We start from the raw sequence: 23,562 nt of genomic DNA on the forward strand, positions 1-23,562 counted from the left end.
ATATCAGTTTTATCTCTTTAGTATTTATTATCTCTTATTTAAAAGGATATAGCATTTACGTCAAGTATATCTTTAAGGCCAATTATCAGTTTACATAAATAGTGGAATGTAAAGTAAACATTGTAGGCAAAATAATTTTTTTAAAGTGGCAAAGCAAATAAATATTTGCCACTTTTGGAGAAAGTGTACAATCCTTTAATTAGGGGTGGTGATCTAGTGATTATTGGGCTTATTCACAGTTGGCTTAGGGTGGAGGTAAAACCCACTCTGTACGTTTTTAGATCCCTTAAACACAAACAGGTTAACCTAGTTATTTAGTCAAGTGATTAACTTAGGTAAATTATTCAGATCTAGGTTAACACAGATAAATAATATCATTGAAACAGTGTGGAAAATAAACAACACAACAATATGATAACTCAGGAAAACCAAACCAGTAAAAAACCTAGGGAGGATTTAACTTATCTATCCTCAAGGTAAAACAGATCCACTATGAAAGAATTGAAATTTACTCAATAGCAACTTAGACTACTAACATCCTATTGCTACCTCGAGTAAAAAACTTACTACCACGACCACATGACAACTCCGAATCCACGGACTACTTCTTTCTTAGATTCACAACAACCACAAGTACTCCCACTTGTGTTTTTCTTTAAGCTCTTTATGTAGCAACTGAGATAATCACCAAGCACTTGACATCAATCTTGAGATTAGAAACCCTAAGTATGTATGAAGGCAAATACCTCTAGATCTCACAAAAGATTCATACACATAGCAAAAACAACAACTATAAAACGTGGATAGGGTTTTTCCTTTTATACTTAAGGTAAAACATAAAATACCTACACGTCATATAGGCTTAGGTTGAGTTGGAAAATTCTGCAGAAAAACAATTTGCACGAGTTTTGATCGATTGAGTCTAATTTTCGATTGATCGAGCCTTGCAAATTTACATAATAAATCTTGTAGTACACTCAATTCCAACTTTACACATAAACACACTTTGAGCAGCCTAATTCTAGACTCTAAGTTTTGATTATGATTTGTCAACATTAAACATTGAAGTTCTAATATATTTAGATCATAAATCCTTTGAACCTAACAAACTCTTCATTTGACAATCCGTGACAAAACACATAATAATAAAAAAAATGCTCAAAGTTACAAAAACAGCCCATTACAATAAAAATTGCCTAACAAAAAATAATTCACCCCAACTACTATCTATCAATTGCAAGTGTAGACAGCAGCACGACTGAATCAACCTGTATATTCCTATAATACTTAACTAACACATAAACGCATATGTGGAAAATACAACAAAATAAATTCTTGATTTCACATAACATAAAATAAAAGACATATATCATAAATAACCTCATAAATATAAATCAATAATCAATGTAGCACAATGTGAAACAAGAAACAAAAATAAAAACTAGATGTCTCCCCCGATCATATACAACTCATCAAAAATAAAGACATCAAAATAAATACATCATGAGCCAAAAAATAAGTACAAAGTAAAGCACCTAGATACAATCTAAAGCTCCAAAACAACAAAAATCTCCCCCTATCTCCATCCATATGTACTCCCCCTTTTTGTAACGAATTGCCAAAGGGTAATCAAGACTCATCATTAAAAGGAGGTCGGAGAGGTGATCGTCTAAAACTCGCCAACTCTACACGCAAAGCCTGTAGCTACGTGAGAACATCCAACAAAAGCTAACCATGAGCCGCTTAAACGGTCATGACAGTGTCCAACATTATACGACGAATGCTAGAATCATTCGAAGTAGAAGGAGGAGGAGCAGCAGCAGCAATCAAATCTACAAACGCATCAGCAGCCGGATCACCTAAAGAAGGAAGAGGAGGAGGAGGTGCAACACCCGAAGAAGACTTAACTCTAGGGCGTTTAGAGCTAGCTTGCATCTGAGCAACCTTTTGCCTAAGGAAGGTGGCACCTATAGGAGCTATGATATGTACGAGCTCAGAAGCAAGAAACTCATCTAAACCTAAATGCAACAAATCCGATGAATAAAAACCGAAATGAAAAGAGCATGAGCAGAAAAACTACTCTTATGAACCTCAACCAAAGAACGAATGAAAAGATAAGGAAAACTCATAGGAGCATCTGTGACAAAAGCATACAAAAATGCACATCTCTCGATAGGAATAGTGTGCAAAAGAGAGATGAGTCAGATAGAATGGTAAAAAATCCGAAAAAATAGATAATGAATCTTGATTAACTCATGAGAGGTGATCCGAGAATCAGAACCCCACTAGATAGAAGATCCAGTAAGATATGACATAATGTCATCAAGTGGAGGGGACTCATCATAAGGATAAACGGGATGCTGGACCTTAGGCACCCCAAGAGCAAAGGCCACTATCATAGAAGAAATGACATACTCTTCACCCTGTATTCAACTTCTCACAAACTGAGTGTTGAAATCATTGGAGTGGACAGAGAGGTTCGAGTAGAACTCTCTGATCAAGGTAGCCGGAGGAGGATGGTCTACATCTAGCAAAGGCAACCAGCCCCTACGCTCAAAGTTTTTCCTAATCTCTGTGTCAAGCTCATCTAAAACTACCTTTCTTTCAGCCCACACATTCCTAAGAATATTTAGCTTCTCATAAGTTTCCTGGTTTTTCTCACTCAAAAACCTCTCACTATCAAAATAAGGAGCAGAGGAAGTGAATGATGTCCCATGGGCTCTATTCTTCCTAACCATGAAGCTAAAGATTAGAAAGGATAGACAAGAAAGAGACAAAAGACAAAAAAAAAAAACAAGAAAAAAACCCAAAGGCAGGCTGCATCAAACATAATTAGAGCAAAAACAATAGAAAATAAAAATCTATATGATGCATGAAAAATATTTACACATGATGCATATTCTAATGCAGTGAGAATAGTTTAATTTTTCTTTAAAAACACATAATTTGGCTTGAACATAGAGTTTATATCAAAAACCTCAAATTTTGAAAACCCACTTTCAAAAATCCCAACAAATTGACCAATTTATCATTACACAAGTTAGATAACAGTATATAATGATAAAATGAAACAATAACACTAGCCAATTTCATCAAATTATGCTTAATTGAACAAAATCCCCAATTCAGGTAGTTTCAAGCCCTAGAAATTTCAATTTTTTCCAATTCATCAAATTGATTAAATTGAACCACAAAGATCATGTTAATATCATCCCACAACAAAAACCCATTAATCAATTTTGAAAGAAACAATCAAAACCCCCAGATTTCTATAGGTTCGAAATTTTCCCTTAAATGCATGAAAAATGAAATTAAATAAAAAAAGAAAGGGTAAAAGGGTCATACCGATGCTAGATGACAAAAACCTCTGAGAGAAATTGAGGGAAAATGACAAAAAATTTGTCTTTGAATCTGGATTAGTTGAAGAGAGAGAGAAAGAGCTTTTGAAAAATTTTGAACAGTGAAGAACACGTGAAAAACTCATGTTAAAAAAAAAAAAAAAAAAAAAAAAAAAATCTTTGAACAATTTCCAATTGGTCGAAAAATAGATGTGATCGATCAAAAATTACATTCGATCAATCTAGCAACGATCGAGCTAGGCAGATTCAAACCAAAATTTTAATCGTAATTTCGATTAGTCATGCAACAGGTTTGATTGATCAAAAATCTGGAAAAATTAAATTTTTGAAAAATAGAGTAATTTTATGCAGAAACTCCTCAAAGCATAGTATTTCATGAATGAAATGCATGAGTATGAGATTAAAAGTTTTTCAAAAACACTTGTATTTAACCCAGATCTCCCAAAAACAAAATTTTCAATCAATTTGTCCTCAAATCTCAAACTTTAAACACATTTTGCATTAAAATTAAGGAATTTTTAATCTTGGATGGCCACAACAAGATCACACACAATATAATGTACCAAGTTTAGCAAAGAGTAACTTGTGTAGTGTATACTACTAGCAAAAACATGAGATACATGAGAGGTGATAAGTAAATAGTGATCAATCACACTTTCTACAAAATTCATCACATAAATTTGAAAGAGACTATCACTTAAAAGAGTTACATCATATAACTCTCACATCTCCTAGAATAAAAATTTACAATCATGTAAATTTCTTGATTTGCCTCATAATGTACACACCAATTTTATTTGATTGAAACTTATTAAAATAGCCAAGATAATATACACACCAATTTTATTTGATTGTATAGTTATTATAGCCCAATAATGTACACACCAATTTTAGCATTTAATCCGAGACTACATCTTATGTTCTTTTTGTGCATGTGCTACACTTTCTCAAGCACAAAATCTTATGATATGTACTAAGATGTTCATGATTGGCTAGTAAACAGTGGTGAGATGGTTATTTATGCCTTTCCCATTAAGTTCAAGTTCAACAATCAAAGGCATATAACTTCAAGATCAAGATCATGTGATCAAAAATTATAAACAACTCCTACACAACATGCACTACAAAGCTCAAACTAGTAAAGTGCAATAAAATAAGCTCATCCAAACTAAACAAAGTATATAAACATGTTATGTAAAAATACTATAGCCAACCTTGATTTCAAATCTAAGAAAAATTAATGCAAAACACATTTTTCTTCCATTTTCCTCTTTTTTTTTTTTTTTAATTTTTGAAAAGAATAACAAAAACATCCTAGTGTGGAATACATGAATGTTATGCAATGCAAATCCTATAAAAAAAAAAACAAAAACAAAAAAGCAAAACAAAAAAAGCAACAAAACAAAAACAAAAACAACAAAGAAGAATGGTCACAAAGAATAGAGAGATGAAGCACAAGGATCATGTCAAAAATACTCAATTAGATTGAGTCTTTTGCATCTAAAACTTTTTAGATGCAACTCTTGTATTGAAGTTATTATTTATATTAGAATGCTATGCAACTCCAGAATTGGAATAAAGGTTTAAAGCATTTTCCAACTCACCAATAAGTACCATAGGATCTTGTGCTTAAGACACAGGTACTTTTGGTTAATTTGCTCGCTTAGCAGCTTGCAACTTGAAACAGTTTGGACGAATGTGTCCAAACTTTCCACAAAAATGACAAACTCATGCAGGTCTATCATGCAACTTGTCCTTAGGAGGGTTAGGAGTCTTAGGTTTAAACTCTTGAAGATCAACCCTAATCTTCCTAGGATGCATAACTTCTGCTAGTTTGACAATCTCACTCACAGGAGGCTCAGAAAAAGAAACAAAGTTTGTGGAATGATTCTTAAGCACAGAGATGCTATCTTCAAAACCTAAACTAATTTTGTCTAAGGGAGACTTCTGAATACTCAACATGTGTTCAAGTTTGGAACTAGCAGACCTATTTGTTTGTTCTCTAGCAACAAATAATTCAAGTTCTAAATTTTTAACTTTATCAAGCAATAACAAGTTCTCAGTCTTCACCTTATCAAGCAATCTATCAGCATCAAACAATTTCAAGAGCAAATTCTTCTTATCAAGTTCAAAAGAAGCAATTTTCTGTTAGCCTAAATTAACATCATAGCATCCTTTGTAGTAACCTTACAAAGCTTATTATAAGCTTCTTGCAAATCAGCATTCTCAGAGAATTCCCCATCAGAAGGGTTCTCATCAACAACAATACCTTCATCAACTACAGCAGTAGCTGTGAAAGTAATGAAGTTTCCATCCTCATCACTACTACACTCATTATTAGAAATTTCATCATCACTAAGGGTTACAGCCATAGTCTTACCCTTTGATCTCAAAAATGTAGGATATTCTGATTTCACATGACCATACCCTTGACAACCAAAACATTATTGACCCATAGAATTATTAGAGGTTTGACCTACTTTCTCTTTAAGGTTTTTATTATTGTTCACCTTAGTGGGTTCATTCCTCCTAAAATTTCTAGGTTCAGCATTGTTTTTACCTCTTGCCTTTCTGTTATTGTTCCTAAGAGAATTTTTAAAGTTCTTGGCAAGGTAAGCAATCTCTGTAGTAGAGAGTTTGTCATCAAATCCATTCACATCAGCATCATCAACAGACTTAAGAGCCATTGATTTAGATTTGCTTGTCTTGGGTAGGTCTAACTCATAGGATTGGAGAGATCCTACAAGTTCATTAACAATGATGGAATCCACATCTTTGCATTCAATTATGACAGTCACTTTGGGTCTTAAGTCCTCAGTCAAAGATTTAAATATCTTTTTAACAATTTTAGGTTAGTCAAAGATTTCACCCAAATTATAAACAAAGTTAATAATATCATTCAATTTAGCATAAAATTCATCAAAACTTTCATCATCAAATATTCTAATACTTTCAAATCTAGAAGTTAACTGCTGCAATTTGTTAATCTTAACTGCCTTTGTGCCTTCATGCACAGTTTGGAGAATATTCCAAGCAGTATGAGCAATCTCAACATTAGAGATTCTCTTAAATTCCTCTATAGAAATAGCATTGAAAATAGCATTCATGGTTTTGCTATTAAAAGTGGCTGCTTCTTTCTAAGAAGTTTGCCATTCACTCACTAGAGTAGTGGGCTTCTCCCATCCGTATTCAACGGAGTTCCAGATTCTCTCATCAATAGATTTCAGGAATGTTTTCATCTTTACTTTCCAGTAGGCATAGTTATTCTCATCAAAGTGAGGTGAGATCACAAGAGAGTGACCGTGTTCTATGACAACAGGGGTCAAGGATCAACTCTTAAATCAAAGGATCTAAACACTAGAGCTAACCTACTCTGATACCACTTGTACGTTTTTAGACCCCTTAAACACAAATAGATTAACCTAGTTATTTAGCCAAGTGATTAATTTAGGTAAATTATTTAGATTTAGGTTAACATAAATAAATCATATCATTAAAATTGAAACAGTGGGGAAAATANTAACTTTTACCTAATTTCTCCCTCTCTTTTGAGAGCTCTATGCTTCTCTCAAATGACTCCACCTCATAGACACAAAGAAAACTCTTATATTGTTGATCGCTCCATCCACACCAAGGAAGTCAATACCGTACCGGAAGCTGTATCGGTTTGACCACTGGTACGATATATTTCGGATACTGGTCAATACCGGTGTACCGTTTTGGGTTTACTGCTATTTTATATATTTAATATATATATATATATATAACTAACAATAAATGTGAATTTTTGTTTAGTTGACTAGACATTTAAAAAAAAATTATAAGGTTAATTCTAGATCTCTTTTTTACTCAAATCTGAAGTTGTTGTACATGTACAAGCCAAAGTATACGGTATACCTGCCAACATTTGTTACTAATTTTTTTAGTTTTTATTCTTTTCCACTATCTTTGGTATCTCTTATTATTATTTTTAAAATCTTTTTTTCACTCTCACTTTCCAAGATAAGTCTTATCACATTAGTTTTTCTTTTCTTGGTTGTAGAACTCCTCTACCTCTTCACGTGGCCACACAAAACTAAGAAAAAAAAGCTTTAAAAATGCAAATGGAAAGGAACAAACAAACATAGACACTTAAATGCTGAGAGAGAGAAATCTGAAGAAAGAGCTGAAGAACGAAAAGCGGAGGAAAGCTGGAAAATAGGTACAAACACTGATAAATGTTTAGACCCTCAATTTCAAATTAAACCAACACAAGCTTATACCCAAACAATATATGTGCGGAATAATAGGTACAAACAAAAACCCAAACAAATAAACAACTCTACACCATAATTAATCACAACACAGTAGCAATTAAAAGGTAAGATTAAGGGTTAGAGAGATACAAATACAAAGATAACACCGGCATGTGTTATTGTAAAGGAAACTGAAGAACTTGGCGAAAAATCTCTCCGCCGCCCTCTAAGCAGTAAAATGATCCACTAAAGAATAAAGTTAGAGATCCTTCAAGCCTAGTCTACCCAATGTACTTAAGCTCTCCAAGTTCCTGCTACCAACTAGTTAAGCCTAACCATGTCTTCTCTAACTTTTCAAATCTAGCAATAAGCTCATTGCATCAACCAAGTGAATTGGTCATCTCTGAACTGCTTCCCAAGTACCAAAATACCTCTTCACTAAGATGGGTATGGTAAGATAAAGATTTGGCTAATGAACCTCTCAAGGGTATGTCAATGAAGAGGTTGAAAGTAGAGAAATTTGGAAAATCAAAAGTCTAAGATTATGGATGAGTTAATCTTGGTTTTCTTTAAGGTTTCTCTCTCAAAATTCTCTCTGGAAGCTCTCTACATTTCATGGGTATAAAGGTATTTATAGTAGGGTATGTGAGGAATGTGAAAAGTCATTTTTTTGCAAAATAGAGCATTTTGGTGACTCACTCTCGTGATCGGAATGAGTCGCAAGTTAACTGTTAAGTTAGAATGTACTTTTTGTCCTGTAGTGCTCTAGTTGTCGTGATCCTTCAGCTTCTTGTATGCTTCACACGTGTGGCATTTGGTGATTGCCATTGCAAGAGATCCAATTACCAGAATCCTCTTGAATGCACACACTTGAATTTCTTCACACTCTCTCACATACAACCCTTACATTATTCTCCCCTAAATACAAGGTATCTAATTGTTGAAATTACAAGTAAATTTGATATGGAATAAAGCCAACACATGGTTGAATAAATTCAACCTTACATAGATTATTGGCCAAATTCTTGTGTCAAAACAAAGTCTTATGAGGATGTTAATGTAATCATGTTTGGTTTTTATTAAATTCAAGTCAAGAAGCATATTGAAAATTTCAAGCTTCTAAAGATTTGTTTGAGCAAAAATATTCTCACTTGAGCAAACTTTGAATAGAGTTTGGTAGACCTCCCTTTAATCAAAAACTAAATCAAATGTTTGCTTGACCTTTGCTTAATTCTCACTTGAGTTAAATTTTTGTCATGCCATTGGTTTAAATTAAATTTCCCTATATAAAACAACCCTTACTATGTAGAGAGATAGACATTGCTATACATGAGCAAATTTAAGAGCCAAATTTCCTTTAGCCAAAGAGGTCCAAATTTCTCTCCTTTGAGTGTTTCTCTTATAGTTTATTTGGATACCGCTTATTACTGAAAACATAGTAGCAAAATAATTTTTAAATGTGTAAATAGTGCTGTGAGACCCAATTTTAAAGTTTTTTTTTTGCTGAATTTCGTACTTATGAGTCTGGTGAATAGTGCATAGGACCCACAGAAAAAAGCTAGACGCAGCTGAAAACTTTTCAGCTCTATCCAAACTTACACTTAGTGTTCAGAATTACATTTTGAGAGTTTCTTGCTTGAGCTTGAATGACTGAAACTCTTATGCTATGTTTGGAAGTTTTGAGATAGAAGAGAGTAGAGGGAATGAGAGTAGTGAAGAGGAAAGTAGAGAAGAATGGTTATCCTCCACCCTGTTGGATGTTTTTAAAATTAAGTAAGGGGAAGGAGAATAATTTAGTCTTTTTCATTTGTAATTTTGTTAATATGGTAAGGGTAAATTTGATAATTTATTTGGTCAAGTATTTTTATCCTCTACTCTCCTTCCAAATCTCTCCAATTTGGAGGAATTAAAAATGACGGGTTAGAAGTAGTTTAAACCCCTCCAAATCCTTCCTCCTCCCTTAAAAAACATCAAAACAAGATAATTAATTACTCTCCCTCCCTCTACTCTACTCTCTCTCCTTCCCCCAACATCCAAACATAGCATTAATTCTTTGCAACCACAAAGTTAGTTCTTCAACAACTAGTTGCTTTTGTTGATTATTAGAATTCCAAGATATTGCAGATGAGGTTCGTTCATAGAGAAAGTTCATGTGGAAGAATTTGCAGACGAGGTTTTGAATGTATGTAGGTTGTTTACCCAAAAAAAAAAAAAAAAAAACAACAACAACAACAACAACGCTAAGTAGGTTATTATACCTATTGCTTCTAGAGAATTTTGTAATCAAATCTTGGAATCTTCTGTAACCCTTTGATCATTTTTTTTTTTTTTCCTTTTTCGTGTTCAACAACGACTATAACTTTTGTCCAAATAAAGGAAATAAGAAATGGATTGTACCAGTGATTGTTACTGCTATACTTGTGCTTTTCTTGGGAACCTTCAGCTTATGGAGGATATATCGACAACGAGGTATATAATCAGAAATAATATTTTTATTTTTTGCATTGTGTTCAAAACTTTGTGCCCAATTTTTTGAATGGCTAGTATACTTTGATATTATATAACAAAACAGTTGACGCTGAAAGAAGGGAAGAGGAACACCTACTTGAGCTCACAACACCTGATAGATTATTAGATGCAGATAAGCTTGAAAAAGACGGAAATGCAAGACATAATATAAAAGTGTTCAGCTTTGCATGTATTGCAACAGCTACAAATAACTTCTCAGCTGAAAGTAAGCTTGGAGAAGGTGGTTTTGGACCAGTTTATAAGGTATGTTTCCCCAAAAAAAATCTAGTTAAGATGGTTTTTAGCTTATGATTGACAATGTTGAATAATCGATGTTGTATAAACTATAGGGAGTATTACCTGAGGGGCGAGAAATAGCAGCAAAAAGGTTGTCAAGAAATTCAGGACAAGGATTAGTGGAGTTCAAAAATGAGCTTATTCTTATAGCTAAACTCCAACACATGAATCTTGTTAGACTACTTCGATGTTGCTTTCAAGGAGAGGAAAAGATGTTGATTTATGAGTTCATGCCCAACAAAAGTTTGGATTCCTTTCTCTTCGGTTAGCATTACTCTCACTTTATTCTTATGTAATTTTACATATTTTGCATTGAATATATCATCAATTTAATTACGAGTATAATGAAATCATCATACTTCACTATTCCTTGTAAGATAGATCCAGCTAAAAGTTATCTATTGGACTGAAAAATACGAGTCAATATCATTGAAGGGATTGCTCAAGGACTACTTTACCTTCACAAATACTCAAGGTTAAAAGTAATACATAGAGATTTGAAAGCTAGTAACATTTTGCTAGACGAAAACATGTGTGCCAAAATATCTGATTTTGGTATGGCAAGAATTTTCAAGCGTGATGGATTGGAAGCAAATACTAATAGAGTTGTTAGGACATAGTAAGTTAGAACTTGTTTATTTTGGTAGTTAGATGAATTAGTTGTTCTTACAACTCCACTAATCCATTAGTTTTTGTCTTATGGTTACATGTCTCCTGAGTTAATGGCCAACTAAACCTCGTAGGATATGTAAGTTTTTGAAGCTTATTACAGATTTAGCTATCTTCTTCACCAATTTTTTTTTTTTTTTTCACTTTCCAAAGTTTTGATACAAATTATGTCTATTTAAGGCATGGGACTTGTGGCAAAGAGATTCTAGGAAAGACATAATGGATCCAACTTTAAAAGATTCATGTCCTATGCACCAATTGCTAAGATTCATTCATGTGGCTCTCTCATGTTTAGAAGATAGTGCGGCGGACAGACCTACAATTCTAGAAGTTATTTCTATGCTTAAAAATGAAACTGCACCACTTCCTACTCTTAAAAAGCCAGCATTTTTCATGGGAAGTAATGTCAATAATGAAGATTTAAAAAGAAAAGAGTCAGAAAACTATTCAGTAAATGGCTTGTCCATTTCTAGAATGGATGCAAGATAGAGGTATGACTTTCCACAACTATGCATTTCTATATAGTTACATTTTTTTTTTCCCTTTTAAAATATGATAAAAATAAATGAAAAATGAAATATTACAAAAATAATTCAAGGAAATGCAAACTAGTATTTACATTCTTCCTAGTGAAAATTATTTTATACCCTTGAAGGATAATGAGTTGGTGCTCTTTCCTCTCACATAAATGGTAGATCTCACAATGAATTTAATTAGCATGAAACACTATTCTTTTTTCTTTTCTTTTTTTTGGCTGAATGAACCACTATTCATCTAAGAAGAGTACCACATTGATCATCATAGTACAACTGTATTGAACAATTATTCCATATCATTAAACCGACATGGTCTATATAAGTTTGAATGAAAAAAAAAAAAAAAAAAAGGTATTGAAAAGTAGATCTAGCAAAATCTGAACTGAATCCATTAGTTCATTCAAATTCAGTGGATAAAAACAAGAATAAATAGGAAACCTTATATTTGACCTGACCACTCGAGCAAGTAGGGTAGGATTGATTGAGGGTTACACGAGTACCCATTTCTTCTTCTTCTTCTTCTTTTTCTAAAGAAAGCCCGCCCCTAATTTCCTTTTATTTTAAATTTTAAGTTATTATTTAAACCATTTATAGAATAGTTATATTTCAAATTTTTAAATTTTTAATTTTGAATTTTTATTGACCTGTTTTAATTTATACTAAAGCCATATTAAATTTTCTTTATTGTAAATGAAAATATTAATAATATTACTCTCCAACTTAAGTTACATTTCTTAAATATGAATATTTTTGGTATTAGATTTAGAACTAAAATAAAGTAGTTTTTTTTTTTTTGTAAGTTTATTATAGATTTTTTGTGTGCAATTTATTATTTTTCTTTACCTATCATGTTCTATTTTATTCTTAAAAATTTTTATATTTAATTATTTTATAAGTCATTAATTTTATTCATATTTTATATATGACAGGTGCTCTCAAGGATGATATTTGGACCACAGTATCCAATTTTTATTGTCCTTTTGTGAAATTATTAGAGTAATAAATTGTTAAAGTTACTAGTTTGTGTTTCTTTGTTGTATTGAAAGAAATATAAAAAGAGTTTGTCAAAAAAATCTTATTTATTGTTTGTATGTGAAAAAAATAAATAAGAAAGTTTGTCAATCTAAAAGCATCCTGATTAATTCTTCCAAAATAGAAAAAGTAGACAATTTTACACATTTTACCCAAAAATTGAGCCACATCAGTGGAACTAAAGTTGTGCAAATTTTCATTGTTGCTATAATAATTGTGTATATTTACACGGCTACTGTAGCTTTGCATTTCACTTTGAACTTTTTTATTCTTTTTTCTCTCACCAAGTTAGACTGTTCTCAACTTCTCTCTCTTTTCCTCTAGCTCCAAAGCCTCTTCTTTCTCGGTCTCACATACACACACACTCTTTCTTCGTCTAAGCAACAATCATCTATGCCTATCTTTGAAAGATAATCTCCTTGATTTTGCTTCTCTAGGCTTGGAGTTGGAGATCACACTAAAATATTTTATCATCTTCATTCTTGGGTTTCTAAAATTTTCTGGTTCATCAATGGAGTTTTGGTATGTGTGGAAGTTCAATGTGGTAATTTAGGTGTATGAGTGATTTTTAGAGTTTGCAATTTCTCTCTTTCTCGTAGTATAAAACCTCAAACCGTTGGGTTTTGGGTATGATTTGTTGGAAATTTTGTTGTGTTTTGGGTTTTGCTGGAAATGCAGGAGCTGGGTTTTGATATTTGAGAATCTTAAAAAGATGGGTTTTAGGTTTCGATATTTGAGAAGTTGGGTTTTATTTAAGATTTGTTGGAAATTTTGTGTAAGATTTGATTTTTGAGATGGGTTTTGGGTTTTGCAGGAAATTTTGGTTGGTAGGGCTATGAGAATGTACGCAACAAATTATTTGAAAACAAATATTTGAAATACATCATCTGAAGTTATCTTTATCCTCAATATGAATTTGAGATAAGAACTGGCTGCATCTTTATCTATTACAGAGGTTGATTTAGAGTTGGAGTCTTCGTTTTATCCTAGAAGGGGCAATATGTGTGCAAATTGGGGTTGGTTTTTGGCTGAGGAGGGGAGAGAAATTATTTGAGAGAACAATAAAAAATTAATATTTTAAATGAAATATGGTGTAAAATAGATAATCTGATGTGGAGTGTTTTGAAAAGTGGTTGTGCAAAATAGAAAAAGTGAGTTTTTATGCTAAGATAGACAAAAAATTTTGCATAGACTAATGCGAATGCTCTAATATAAGTAAATTTGCATTGAGGTTTCGACTTGCATTGAAATTTGCAAGCCTTGACTGTGGCCCAAGTTATTGTTCAACCATAAAGATTGGATATTAACCCAAATGACTAGAAGGCTATTTCACTTAGAGCATTAGCATTGGTGGTGCCAAAAATTTAGCAATTTAGCATCACAAAAGCCTACTTTGTCTATTTTACCATCTCACTTTACAAAACACCTAACATCAGTAGTTTTATTTTAGTATTCAACATAATAAAATAATATAAATAACACAATAAAATAATATATTTACTGCAATAAATAATAGCCACCACCACCAACACAATAAAATAATATAACTTTTAATCATATTTTTTTTTCACCAATAGCCAAATTTTTTGACTTTCCCTTCACCATTGCAGCATGCTTTTTAGTTTTTAGTATTGGTGGTGCTAAAAATAGCTATATGGATTTTTAGCACCACCAATGCTAACGTAGTAGGTAGTTTGGTATTCAAATTCAAAACCTGATTGAGGCCTTGCCAATATACAGAATTAGCAAATCAAGATCCTTGTAGCCATCCCTAAGAATTGACTCTTCCTTAGAGTTATATCATTGAACAAAGAAATAAAAAGTGAGTTAGTCACAAGTTTCACCGAATGAGCCCAGGCCATACCATCACAGGCTTATGAAGCCTAGCGAGTTCTTTCGGCCCTGGTGCTTGGAATCTCTGAAATTTGTTAATGTCTCCGAAAGTGTCCATTCAAAACTTAGGCCCAAGCAAACTATCCAAAGAAATAATAAGGAAACAATCTCAATTTGTTTTTGAAATTCAATCAGGAAAAATACTGATTAATTTTCACGAAATCCTTAAGAACATAAAGATCAGTTTTATTTATTTATTTATTATTTAGTACTATCTCTTATTTAATAGGATAAACGGTGGCGCACCAAGTATGTCTTTAAGGACAATTATTAGTTTACATGAGTAGTGTTACTGGAATGTAAATTGTACTTTGTAGGTATAATGATTTTTCTAAGGGCAAGACTTAGGTACAGTACCTAGATGCTGTTCCTTAGATTCTCTTCTTAAGATTCTGTTATATGGATTTTTCCTTATGAGATTGAAGTATATTTTTAGTTAAATAGCCAAATGGCTCAATCTTAAGTGGAGAATCTAAAGAATAACATTTAAGGTATTGTACCTAAAATTTGTTCTTTTTCTAAGTGGCAAAGCAAATAAATATCTACTACTTTTAGAGAAAGTGTACAATCCTTTTATCAAGGGTGTTGGTCTAGAGTAGTGGTTATTGGGCTTACTTCCAAATCAAGGTACCACATTTGAACCCCGAAATAGAAAGCGTTTAGAAAATATCCCACTCTTCGAGTTCAATAATGAATTCCACTAGTGTTCCCATAGTGATGGGATAGCAATTATGGCTCACAAGTTCCTCTACTTGCAGTCTCAAATTCAGCAATTAAGATAATCTTATAGTAATGCCAAGACAAAAAAAGTCACTCTACTCTAATCACTTCCACAATTTATAAGTTAAACTAAATCCAAGATATTATAAATGAAAAGAGGCTCAATTCTATGGAAAATTATTGAATACTTTAAGAGTACCATAAATGCGTACTTCCCACCTCTCACATAAATTATAGGTCTCACCATAAATTCATTTAGTGGGACCTACAATTATGTGAGAGGGAGCAGTACGCACTTATAATACTCTGAAAGTACCTAATGATTACTCCAATTCTATTACCAAAGCCTCGTTAGGCCAAATTATGAGTTGTCCAATGGACATTCCTACTAAAAGAGCTTTTAATGCAATCTTGGGACATCATCGGCGTTCTACTACACTTCGTTTTTATATATCACAAAACAATAGACCCAAAAAACAGAAAAACTTCCACAAAAAAAAAAAAAAAAAAAAAAAAGCCACTCCATATGTTTGGGATGGGCTTATATTGGGCAGTTTCTTTTATTATTTATCTTATATTTGCTATTATTTATGAGTCTCATGACACTTTTTGATATTATTCATGAGTCCGGCTATAATATTTTACCTAACTTTTAGGTTTATCTTTCAGCAAAAAAATTTTAGTTTCAGCTAAGGCTGCGTTTGTTTTAGGTGAAAACCACTTCCGGAAATGCTTTTTTGTAATTTCGAGTGTTTGGTTGCGCATAAAAAATCAATTTTCTGGAAATCCTTTTCAGTTGACCATGAGTCAAGGGTGAAAAAAATTTCCCTTTTTATTTTCACTTCAAATAACGTTTTCTAAAAAACAGAGAGAGAGAGAGAGAGAGAGAGAGAGAGAGAGAGAGCACGAGAGGAAGAAGAGGAGCCCAGATCACGCTGGAGACATCGCCGGCGAACCTCGAGCACCGCACCGATCTCGCCTTCGATCGCCTTCGCTCAATCTCGCCTCTGCCGCGCGATCTTGCCATGAACCCAAAACCCGTAGCCTTCGCACCGACGAACCCAGAACCCAGAACTCGTCGCAAGTCGCACCGCGCCGATCGAATCCAATCGCCGATCGAACCCAAAACCCAAAACCTGATCGAACCCAGATTTGATATTTTTTTTTCTTTGGTTTTGTTTATGCTTTTGATTGCCGGAGTTTGCTGTGATTTTGAAATTTTTTATAATAATAATTTGTTTGAATGCTGAGAAAATACCTGAGAAAATGTAAAAAATATGTAAAAAAAAAAGCATTTTCAGAATAGAACCAAATACATGAAAATATTTTTACAATAATTTTCATTATTCAACAAAACACTTGAAAATATTTTTCTTTTTTAAAAATAACATTTCCAAAAAATAAGTTATTTTTTGAAAAATATTTTACGAAAATTAAGCACAGCCTAAAAAAGTGGTTCTTGCATCTCCATTTCCACGTCATAATATCCAAAATACCCCCTTATCCAACACAAAATTACCATATCACCCCCATCCGATAATCTCCCTCAGTCTCGTATTCTGTCCCTCTCACTCAATCACGCAGAACAGAACTAAAGATCTCAAAAACCCTAAAACAAAAACCAAACATCTCAAACTGGTTTGAAAATTGAAATGAAAACACTCACAAACTGAAACCTTAAACCCTGTCTCTGTCTCTGTCTCTCTCTCTGTCATCAATGGCTTCTCAAATGGCGATCCTAACTCGAACCCGAACCCTCTTCAAATCCCCCACCACCAAATCCATCACCACCTTCACATTTCTCTCCCAAGAACCCCAACTCGCCGAGTCAACTCACTCTGACTCGCCCTCGCCACCACCACCAACACCAACACCAACGCCAACAGCAACACCTCTACCTCCAAACCCAGCTTCAGGGAGCCCACTCTACCACGAGAACTGGCGCAGCCCAATCGCCAACTCGCCCAACTCGCTATCCCTGACTCAGTCCCTCATGCCCCTGGGGTTTCTCGCGCAATCCCCGAACTCTCGCATCCAAGCTCTCTCCCAAACCCTAGATGTCGAGAGCATGATGAACGTGTTCGCCGAATGGATGGCTTCGCAGCGCTGGGGCGAGATGAAGCAGCTGTTTGAGTTTTGGATTCGGTCCTTGGATCGGGCCGGGAAGCCGAATAAGCCTGATGTGGGGCTTTACAACCATTACTTGAGGGCTAATTTGATGACCAATGCTTCGGCAGCCGAGTTGCTTGATCTCGTGGCTCAGATGGAGGATTACGATGTTGTGCCTAACACTGCGTCGTTTAATTTGGTTCTCAAGGCTATGTATAAGGCTAGGGAGACTGTTGCCTCGACTAAATTGCTCGAAAGGTTTGTCCTTCTTTGTTTTTTTTTTTTTCAAAAGGTTTCATTTTGGAATGTAATGTTATGTGTTTGTTGAAATGCCTGTGAGAAATGTGGGCTGGATTAAGTTTGGATTCGTTTTTTGAATGTGGGATTCCGTGATTTTTGTATTTGGAAATGTGGGTCCCCTTGTCTGTGTGTGTGAGACAAATGTAGAACGTGTTTGGAAGATTTTTGTATGTGGGCATGCCTGTCTTGCATGATTTTCTAGTTTTCTAGCTCAAATGACATATCTTTGGTCTAGTAAGAAGAGCAAGGTGGAGGTTAAATTCGGTTACTTGCCAATAAAAATTCAGTTTTCTTTCCATGTTTAGTAATGTGATGGAATGTATGTGATTATGAATATTAGACAAAGGGGAATCCCCATAGGAACTAGTCGCTCAGTAGAGAATATGATTTCGGATAGATTAGAATGACATAAAAGAATGCATGTAGCCAACTCTGACTAGTCTTCCAAGGATCCATATTTGACTCCAAAATTTTGGGACTAAGACTTGGTTTTTATGGTTAGTATGTAGAGGATGGACATTTTTTATTTATTTATAAATATTGAATAAATAAAGATTACAATCATCAGACAAACAATTTGGAAGCCCAGAAGTATTTATTACAATAGAGTGCAAGGATGTTTCCAGGAGGTGACTGCATTGTGCTTCAGTAATCCAGAAAGACTATTTGTCTTGTGTCAAAATTATACGCTGTTTGTTTAGATTTTGCATTGTGCTGTGTCCCTTGGGGTGTTCCTGAAATGGGAGTTTATGGCATTGTCTAGCATCAAGTTTGGCATAGAATTAGAACAAAGGGATTTGATGCCTAATCTGATTTAACATCAGGTACCAGATATATCTTGGGTTATGATTTGTATGAGACTAATGAAGTTTGAGTTTGGAGGTTGTAAGGGGCTGGAAACAGGATTAAAGTTCACAGGATACTATTTGGTGCTGGATATTTCTAGGGTTCAATACCTATCAAAAATATTTCTAGGATTCAATCATAGAGTAATGAGAGGGGTGTATTTTGGGTCTCAAAAAAGGTAAGAAAAGGAAGAAAATCGTAAATGCCCTATGAACAGCTAATTGGGAACTGTAGCAGGCCAGGTTTGTGGGTTTGGAGGCTTATAAAATGGGTCGTACAAAGGTTTTTATTGTATGAACTGTAGAGTTGTGAGGCTGGGAAATCAATGTTTGGTTGCGAAGATTTCAAAGTAGGCTTGCATCATGAAAATCCCGAATAGCATATTGGTGAAAATCTTGTAAACTTTGTTTTATGCCGAATACATACATGGACAACTCAGCCTAACACTAACAAGACTTGGATACCAGTCGGGGGGGGTGGGGAGTTATAAGACCTGGACCCTATGGGTGTTAATTCCTAAGCCCAAGTTATTAAAACCCACAAAAAAATCCCAATAAAAGAATCCAAAACAAGACCTAATGGTCCATAAATGCTATCATTTCTAGATATCCATGAATTTACAGAAATAGCTCAACTCTAAAATTAAATTAATTAACTTAAACCAACTTTGCTTGCATCAATGTTTGTACTTTGTATTGTGTGAACACATTTTCTGGCTAAATGCATGTAAAAATTTGATTACTAAAGTACTGCTTGAAGGATTTCCTTTCTTTTCGTCCTTTAGAGATAACATCCTTGATACACATATAAGTACTTATAGGTGTGTAAGCTGACATGCATTGACTTTCTGATGAATCACTCTTCACTTAATGTTTATCAGGATGCTGCAGACAGGGAAAGAATCTCTTCCTGATGATGAGTCATATGAGTTAGTTGTTGGCATGCTATTTATAACAGACGAGATTGATGCTGCCTTGAAATATATAGATATGGGTTTAAAATCTGGTTATATGTTGTCAACGAGGGTGTTCACTGAATGTGTGCGGAGCTGTGTCAATCAGGGCCGGCTGGATACATTGGTCTCAATTATTGAAAGGTGTAAGGTACATGACTGATATGGTTACTTCTTAGAATATTCCATGTAGGAGTGCACTTATCCTCCTATGTTTCTAACATGTGGCTGTTTCTATTGGCGTTGTCAGACAATGGATCAGAACAAAGCTCTTTGTCCTGCCTGGAACATGTGCAACTATATTGCAGAAGTTGCAATGCAAGAGGATAATAGCAAGTTAGCATTCTTTGCCCTGGAATTTATGGCCAAATGGATTGCTCGGGGTGAGCAAGCAAGGCCAGCTGTTATGCTTTCAGTAGATGAAGGATTAGTTGTGTCAGCACTTGGAGCTGCCGGTAGAACCTACAGCTCTTCTCTATTGGATGCATCATGGGCAATCCTACGACGTTCCTTGCGTCAAAACAAGGCCCCTAACCCAGAATCTTACATTGGGAAGATATATGCCCTTGCATCATTGGGCAATCTACAAAGAGCTTTTAGTACTTTAAATGAATTTGAGGCAACTTATGGAAATTCTGATAAAGAAGCAGAAGAAGAAATGTTCTCTCCCTTTACCTCTTTAAATCCATTGGTCATGGCATGTTCCAAAAAGGGTTTTGAGACTTTGGATTCAGTATGTCTTTCAAACTTTAAGAATTATTAATAAGCACTCTCTGGTAGTGCATTACTTTTTATGGGCTATCTATTAGTTAAAGTTTTACATAATTATAATCTGCAGTTCGATAAATCTGCATTATTGTACTTTTGTTGAGTTTCTGCAAATTGATGATAATAATCAATTTGGATGTTTTATATACTTGGTAAAGGTTGCCTAATGATCACCTCTCCCAAACCTTGTAGAAGTGGGAGCCACATGCACTGGGGATGACCTTTTGTTTTCTTTCCTTCTAAAAGCCCAACTTTTTTTTTGGATAAAGTTAAAAGCCCTTTGAATATTAATGCATCAGGAAAAATATGACTCATATCAACCCCTTCCTGCACCTCTCTGTGTTCCTGTGTGTATGCTATTCGCTTATCAGGAGATAACCAACTATATTTTTCATGCCAAATACTTTAGAAGTCTCATGAGAAGACTGTTAGTGCTTGGCTTCACACAGTTTTGACTTTGATTCATTCCATTATGTTAATTTTGTTAATTCTTCTCATTAAGGACCAATTTATTGTATCTCAAGAATCTTGTGTCAAGATAATACTATTAGTAGCAGCAAGAGAGAGACAGTTGATGGGATTTTATCTCAAGTATGCTTTTCCTGTAGAGGCTCTATATGCAATATGTGCTTTATTTTGGTTTAAAAATTAGGATCTGAATATTTTACGTGTCTACTCATTCATTTGCAGCTTCTTTCTGATCTGTATTTGTTATGATGTTCCTCAGGTGTATTTTCAACTGGAGAATTTAAGCCGTGCTGATCCTCCCTACAAGTCTGTTGCTGCTCTAAATTGCATAATTTTGGGTTGTGCAAATATATGGGACCTTGATCGTGCCTACCAAACTTTTGAGGCCATTGGTTCCTCTTTTGGATTGACCCCTAATATTCATTCATATAATGCTCTGATGTTTGCATTTGGGAGGCTCAAGAAGGTAGGAGTCTCTCTCTCTCTCTCTCTCTCTCTCTTCCTCCCAGACACATACAGACATGCATGTTGTAGCCCTCCCCTTCATCTGCTAGTGCCTAGTTTTGAGTTGCTGAATGAGGATTTGTTGAATGAGGATTTGTAGCTAGTTAATGGTGGTTTCATAGGATTAACAAATTGTATGTTTCTGATTAAGGGGCAAGTGAAAACTTATATTTCTTTGGGGTCCATGTTTATGCCCATGTGTTGCAGAAAGGCCTTGATGCACAGTCAAAGGCTGGCATATGCATGAGAAACACACACAGTATACAATGTTAAAAACACCTTGCTGAGTTAATTTTCTGGTTCTTTGGCAGACATTTGAAGCTTCGAGGGTGTTTGAGCACTTAGTAGGTTTGGGTGTTAAGCCAAATGCTATGTCATATTCATTGCTTGTTGATGCCCATCTCATCAACCGAGATCCAAAAGCTGCTATCTCTGTGATTGACGAGATGGTAACTGCATTTTTTTTTTATAAATTATAATTTGGTTTTTGTTTATAACATTCAGTTTCTCATTTCTGGAAAAAAAGCTTATGCATGTGTAAATGGGTAGGTGACTGCTGGATTTGTACCATCAAAAGAATCACTTAAAAAGGTCAGAAGGCGTTGTATGCGTGAGATGGACTATGAGAGTGATGACCAAGTTGAGGCCCTGGCCAGAAAGTTCAAGATTCGAATGGGTACAGAGGCTCGAAGGAATATGCTGTTTAATCTTGGGTACAACACCGATTTTGCCAGATAGGTAAATTGATGCACTAGAGAAATACTTGCATTAAAGAATGAGAAGTAATTATTCTTGTTGCCTGAACTGATCCTGTTTACATATGTCAGGCGTGTCCCAAATTTGGGCTATATTTTTTAGGCCTATAAATTGGATGGTTTGATATTGTTGTGACAAGTTTGACTGTTCAGAAGATCATGTGTGTCACTTTCATTCCAGTTTTTGGGGTTTCTTTTTCTGTGTCCAATAATTTTTCTTGAATGTATTCCACTTCGATATGAAGGCTAGTTGCTATTTGTTTTTCGTCAAAAAGGAGAGGCAATGTATGCTTGGAACTTAAAATAGGGTATCATACATCAACCATGACTGATTCATGATTATTTTTTCTGCTTGCAGGTCTGTCTCTTTTTGGGCTGGAAAATCTCAATGCTGATAGTTTGGTTCACCAAGTTCACAAAGTTGTCTTTGTCCTGATTAGATTTCATCCTTGTTTGTAAATTATCTGATTGTACCCAATTTTGAATCTTGGTAGGATGCATTAGAATGATAGCCTCCTACAGCCTTTTTATACTTTTTTTTTTCCCCCTTAGTTTATGCATTCTTTCTGTGCTATCTGAGGAGAACTAGAGGGCGGTGACTCGCTAAACGAGAGTAGATTTGAATGTTGACGAATAATTGTAGGACAAACCCAATTACTTAAGAAGTCCAGAGTAGGTTTTCCCATTTCGCTGTCTTTTTGGTGGGTTATTTATGTTGTGGTGTGCTCATTGGAATGACAATTTTTTTTTTTTTGGATAGAATACTGTGTATGTGGAGTGGGGAATAGCCTAGTGCAGCCAACCACTCATTTTTACTTCAATGCTTTTATTTGAATCTCTGCAAGGGATTAATCAATTTATCACAAATTGAATGATGAACATTGTGGGGGAAAGAGTTAATAGCTTAATATTGCACATACAGGTTATCACTGCCTGCCCTTAATGACTTTAATGTATCTAAAAAGACTGAAACTTCAAAATTAAACGAATTGTTAAAAGTGATGATAGGAATATTACAAAAGTTTTATAAACGAATATATTTTATTTTTGACAGTTCTATTTTATAGCTGAATATATTAACTTTGCATTAATAAATACATTTAGATTTGTCAACTATTAGGCTTCTATAACATATTTTTAAGTGAAAATTAAATTTTACCCACTTGTGGTTTGGTCAAAATTTAAATTGCCTATTTGTAGTTTGAAATTTAACACTTTATCCACCTAAAGTTAACTCAGTTAGAGCTTTGTAACTCACTTCTGTTAAAAATAGGGTTAAGTATATAATTTTACTCTACTTTTATATCTCTTTTATCCAAAAACACAGAAAATATAAAAATACTATATTAAATAAGATAAAAAATGTTTTGAAAGAGGGGAAAATGCTGTTCACAAACATTGACAAGTAGGTTCAATCATCAATTCAATTGACATAAAAAATGAGCAAACTAATTTATAAAGTAAAGAGCCGGATATGAAATTGATCGTTGATCAATAATTATTAGAGCATGATTTGAGATCAACTGCTCTGCAGCCATTTTCAAGTCTTCAGGCCTCATGTTCTTCATGCCTTCAGTGGCCATCTTCATCAAACCTGGACGAGGCATCGTC

General features: G+C 34.3%; 2 protein-coding genes across 2 annotated transcripts; both read left to right on the forward strand.

Annotated features, from left to right (window-relative positions):
• Nucleotides 1–9,506: 9,506 nt before the first annotated feature.
• On the forward strand, nucleotides 9,507–11,071 carry LOC111996842 (G-type lectin S-receptor-like serine/threonine-protein kinase B120). The gene is made up of 5 exons (XM_065770405.1): nucleotides 9,507–9,513; nucleotides 9,971–10,063; nucleotides 10,167–10,366; nucleotides 10,453–10,663; nucleotides 10,781–11,071. Exons 1-5 carry the CDS (start codon nucleotides 9,507–9,509, stop codon nucleotides 10,807–10,809), a joined length of 540 nt encoding a protein of 179 aa, XP_065626477.1. The 3' UTR covers nucleotides 10,810–11,071.
• Nucleotides 11,072–16,801: 5,730 nt separating this feature from the next.
• LOC111996841 (pentatricopeptide repeat-containing protein At1g26460, mitochondrial) lies at nucleotides 16,802–22,636 on the forward strand. Its single transcript, XM_024028873.2, has 7 exons — nucleotides 16,802–17,616; nucleotides 19,385–19,607; nucleotides 19,707–20,189; nucleotides 20,952–21,158; nucleotides 21,508–21,645; nucleotides 21,746–21,934; nucleotides 22,310–22,636. Exons 1-6 carry the CDS (start codon nucleotides 16,967–16,969, stop codon nucleotides 21,932–21,934), a joined length of 1,890 nt encoding a protein of 629 aa, XP_023884641.1. The 5' UTR covers nucleotides 16,802–16,966; the 3' UTR covers nucleotides 22,310–22,636.
• The last annotated feature ends 926 nt before the right edge of the window (nucleotides 22,637–23,562 follow it).

The sequence above is a fragment of the Quercus suber genome, unplaced genomic scaffold (genome assembly GCF_002906115.3).
Source record: "Quercus suber isolate HL8 unplaced genomic scaffold, Cork oak 2.0 scaffold_30, whole genome shotgun sequence".
Lineage (NCBI taxonomy): Eukaryota > Viridiplantae > Streptophyta > Magnoliopsida > Fagales > Fagaceae > Quercus > Quercus suber.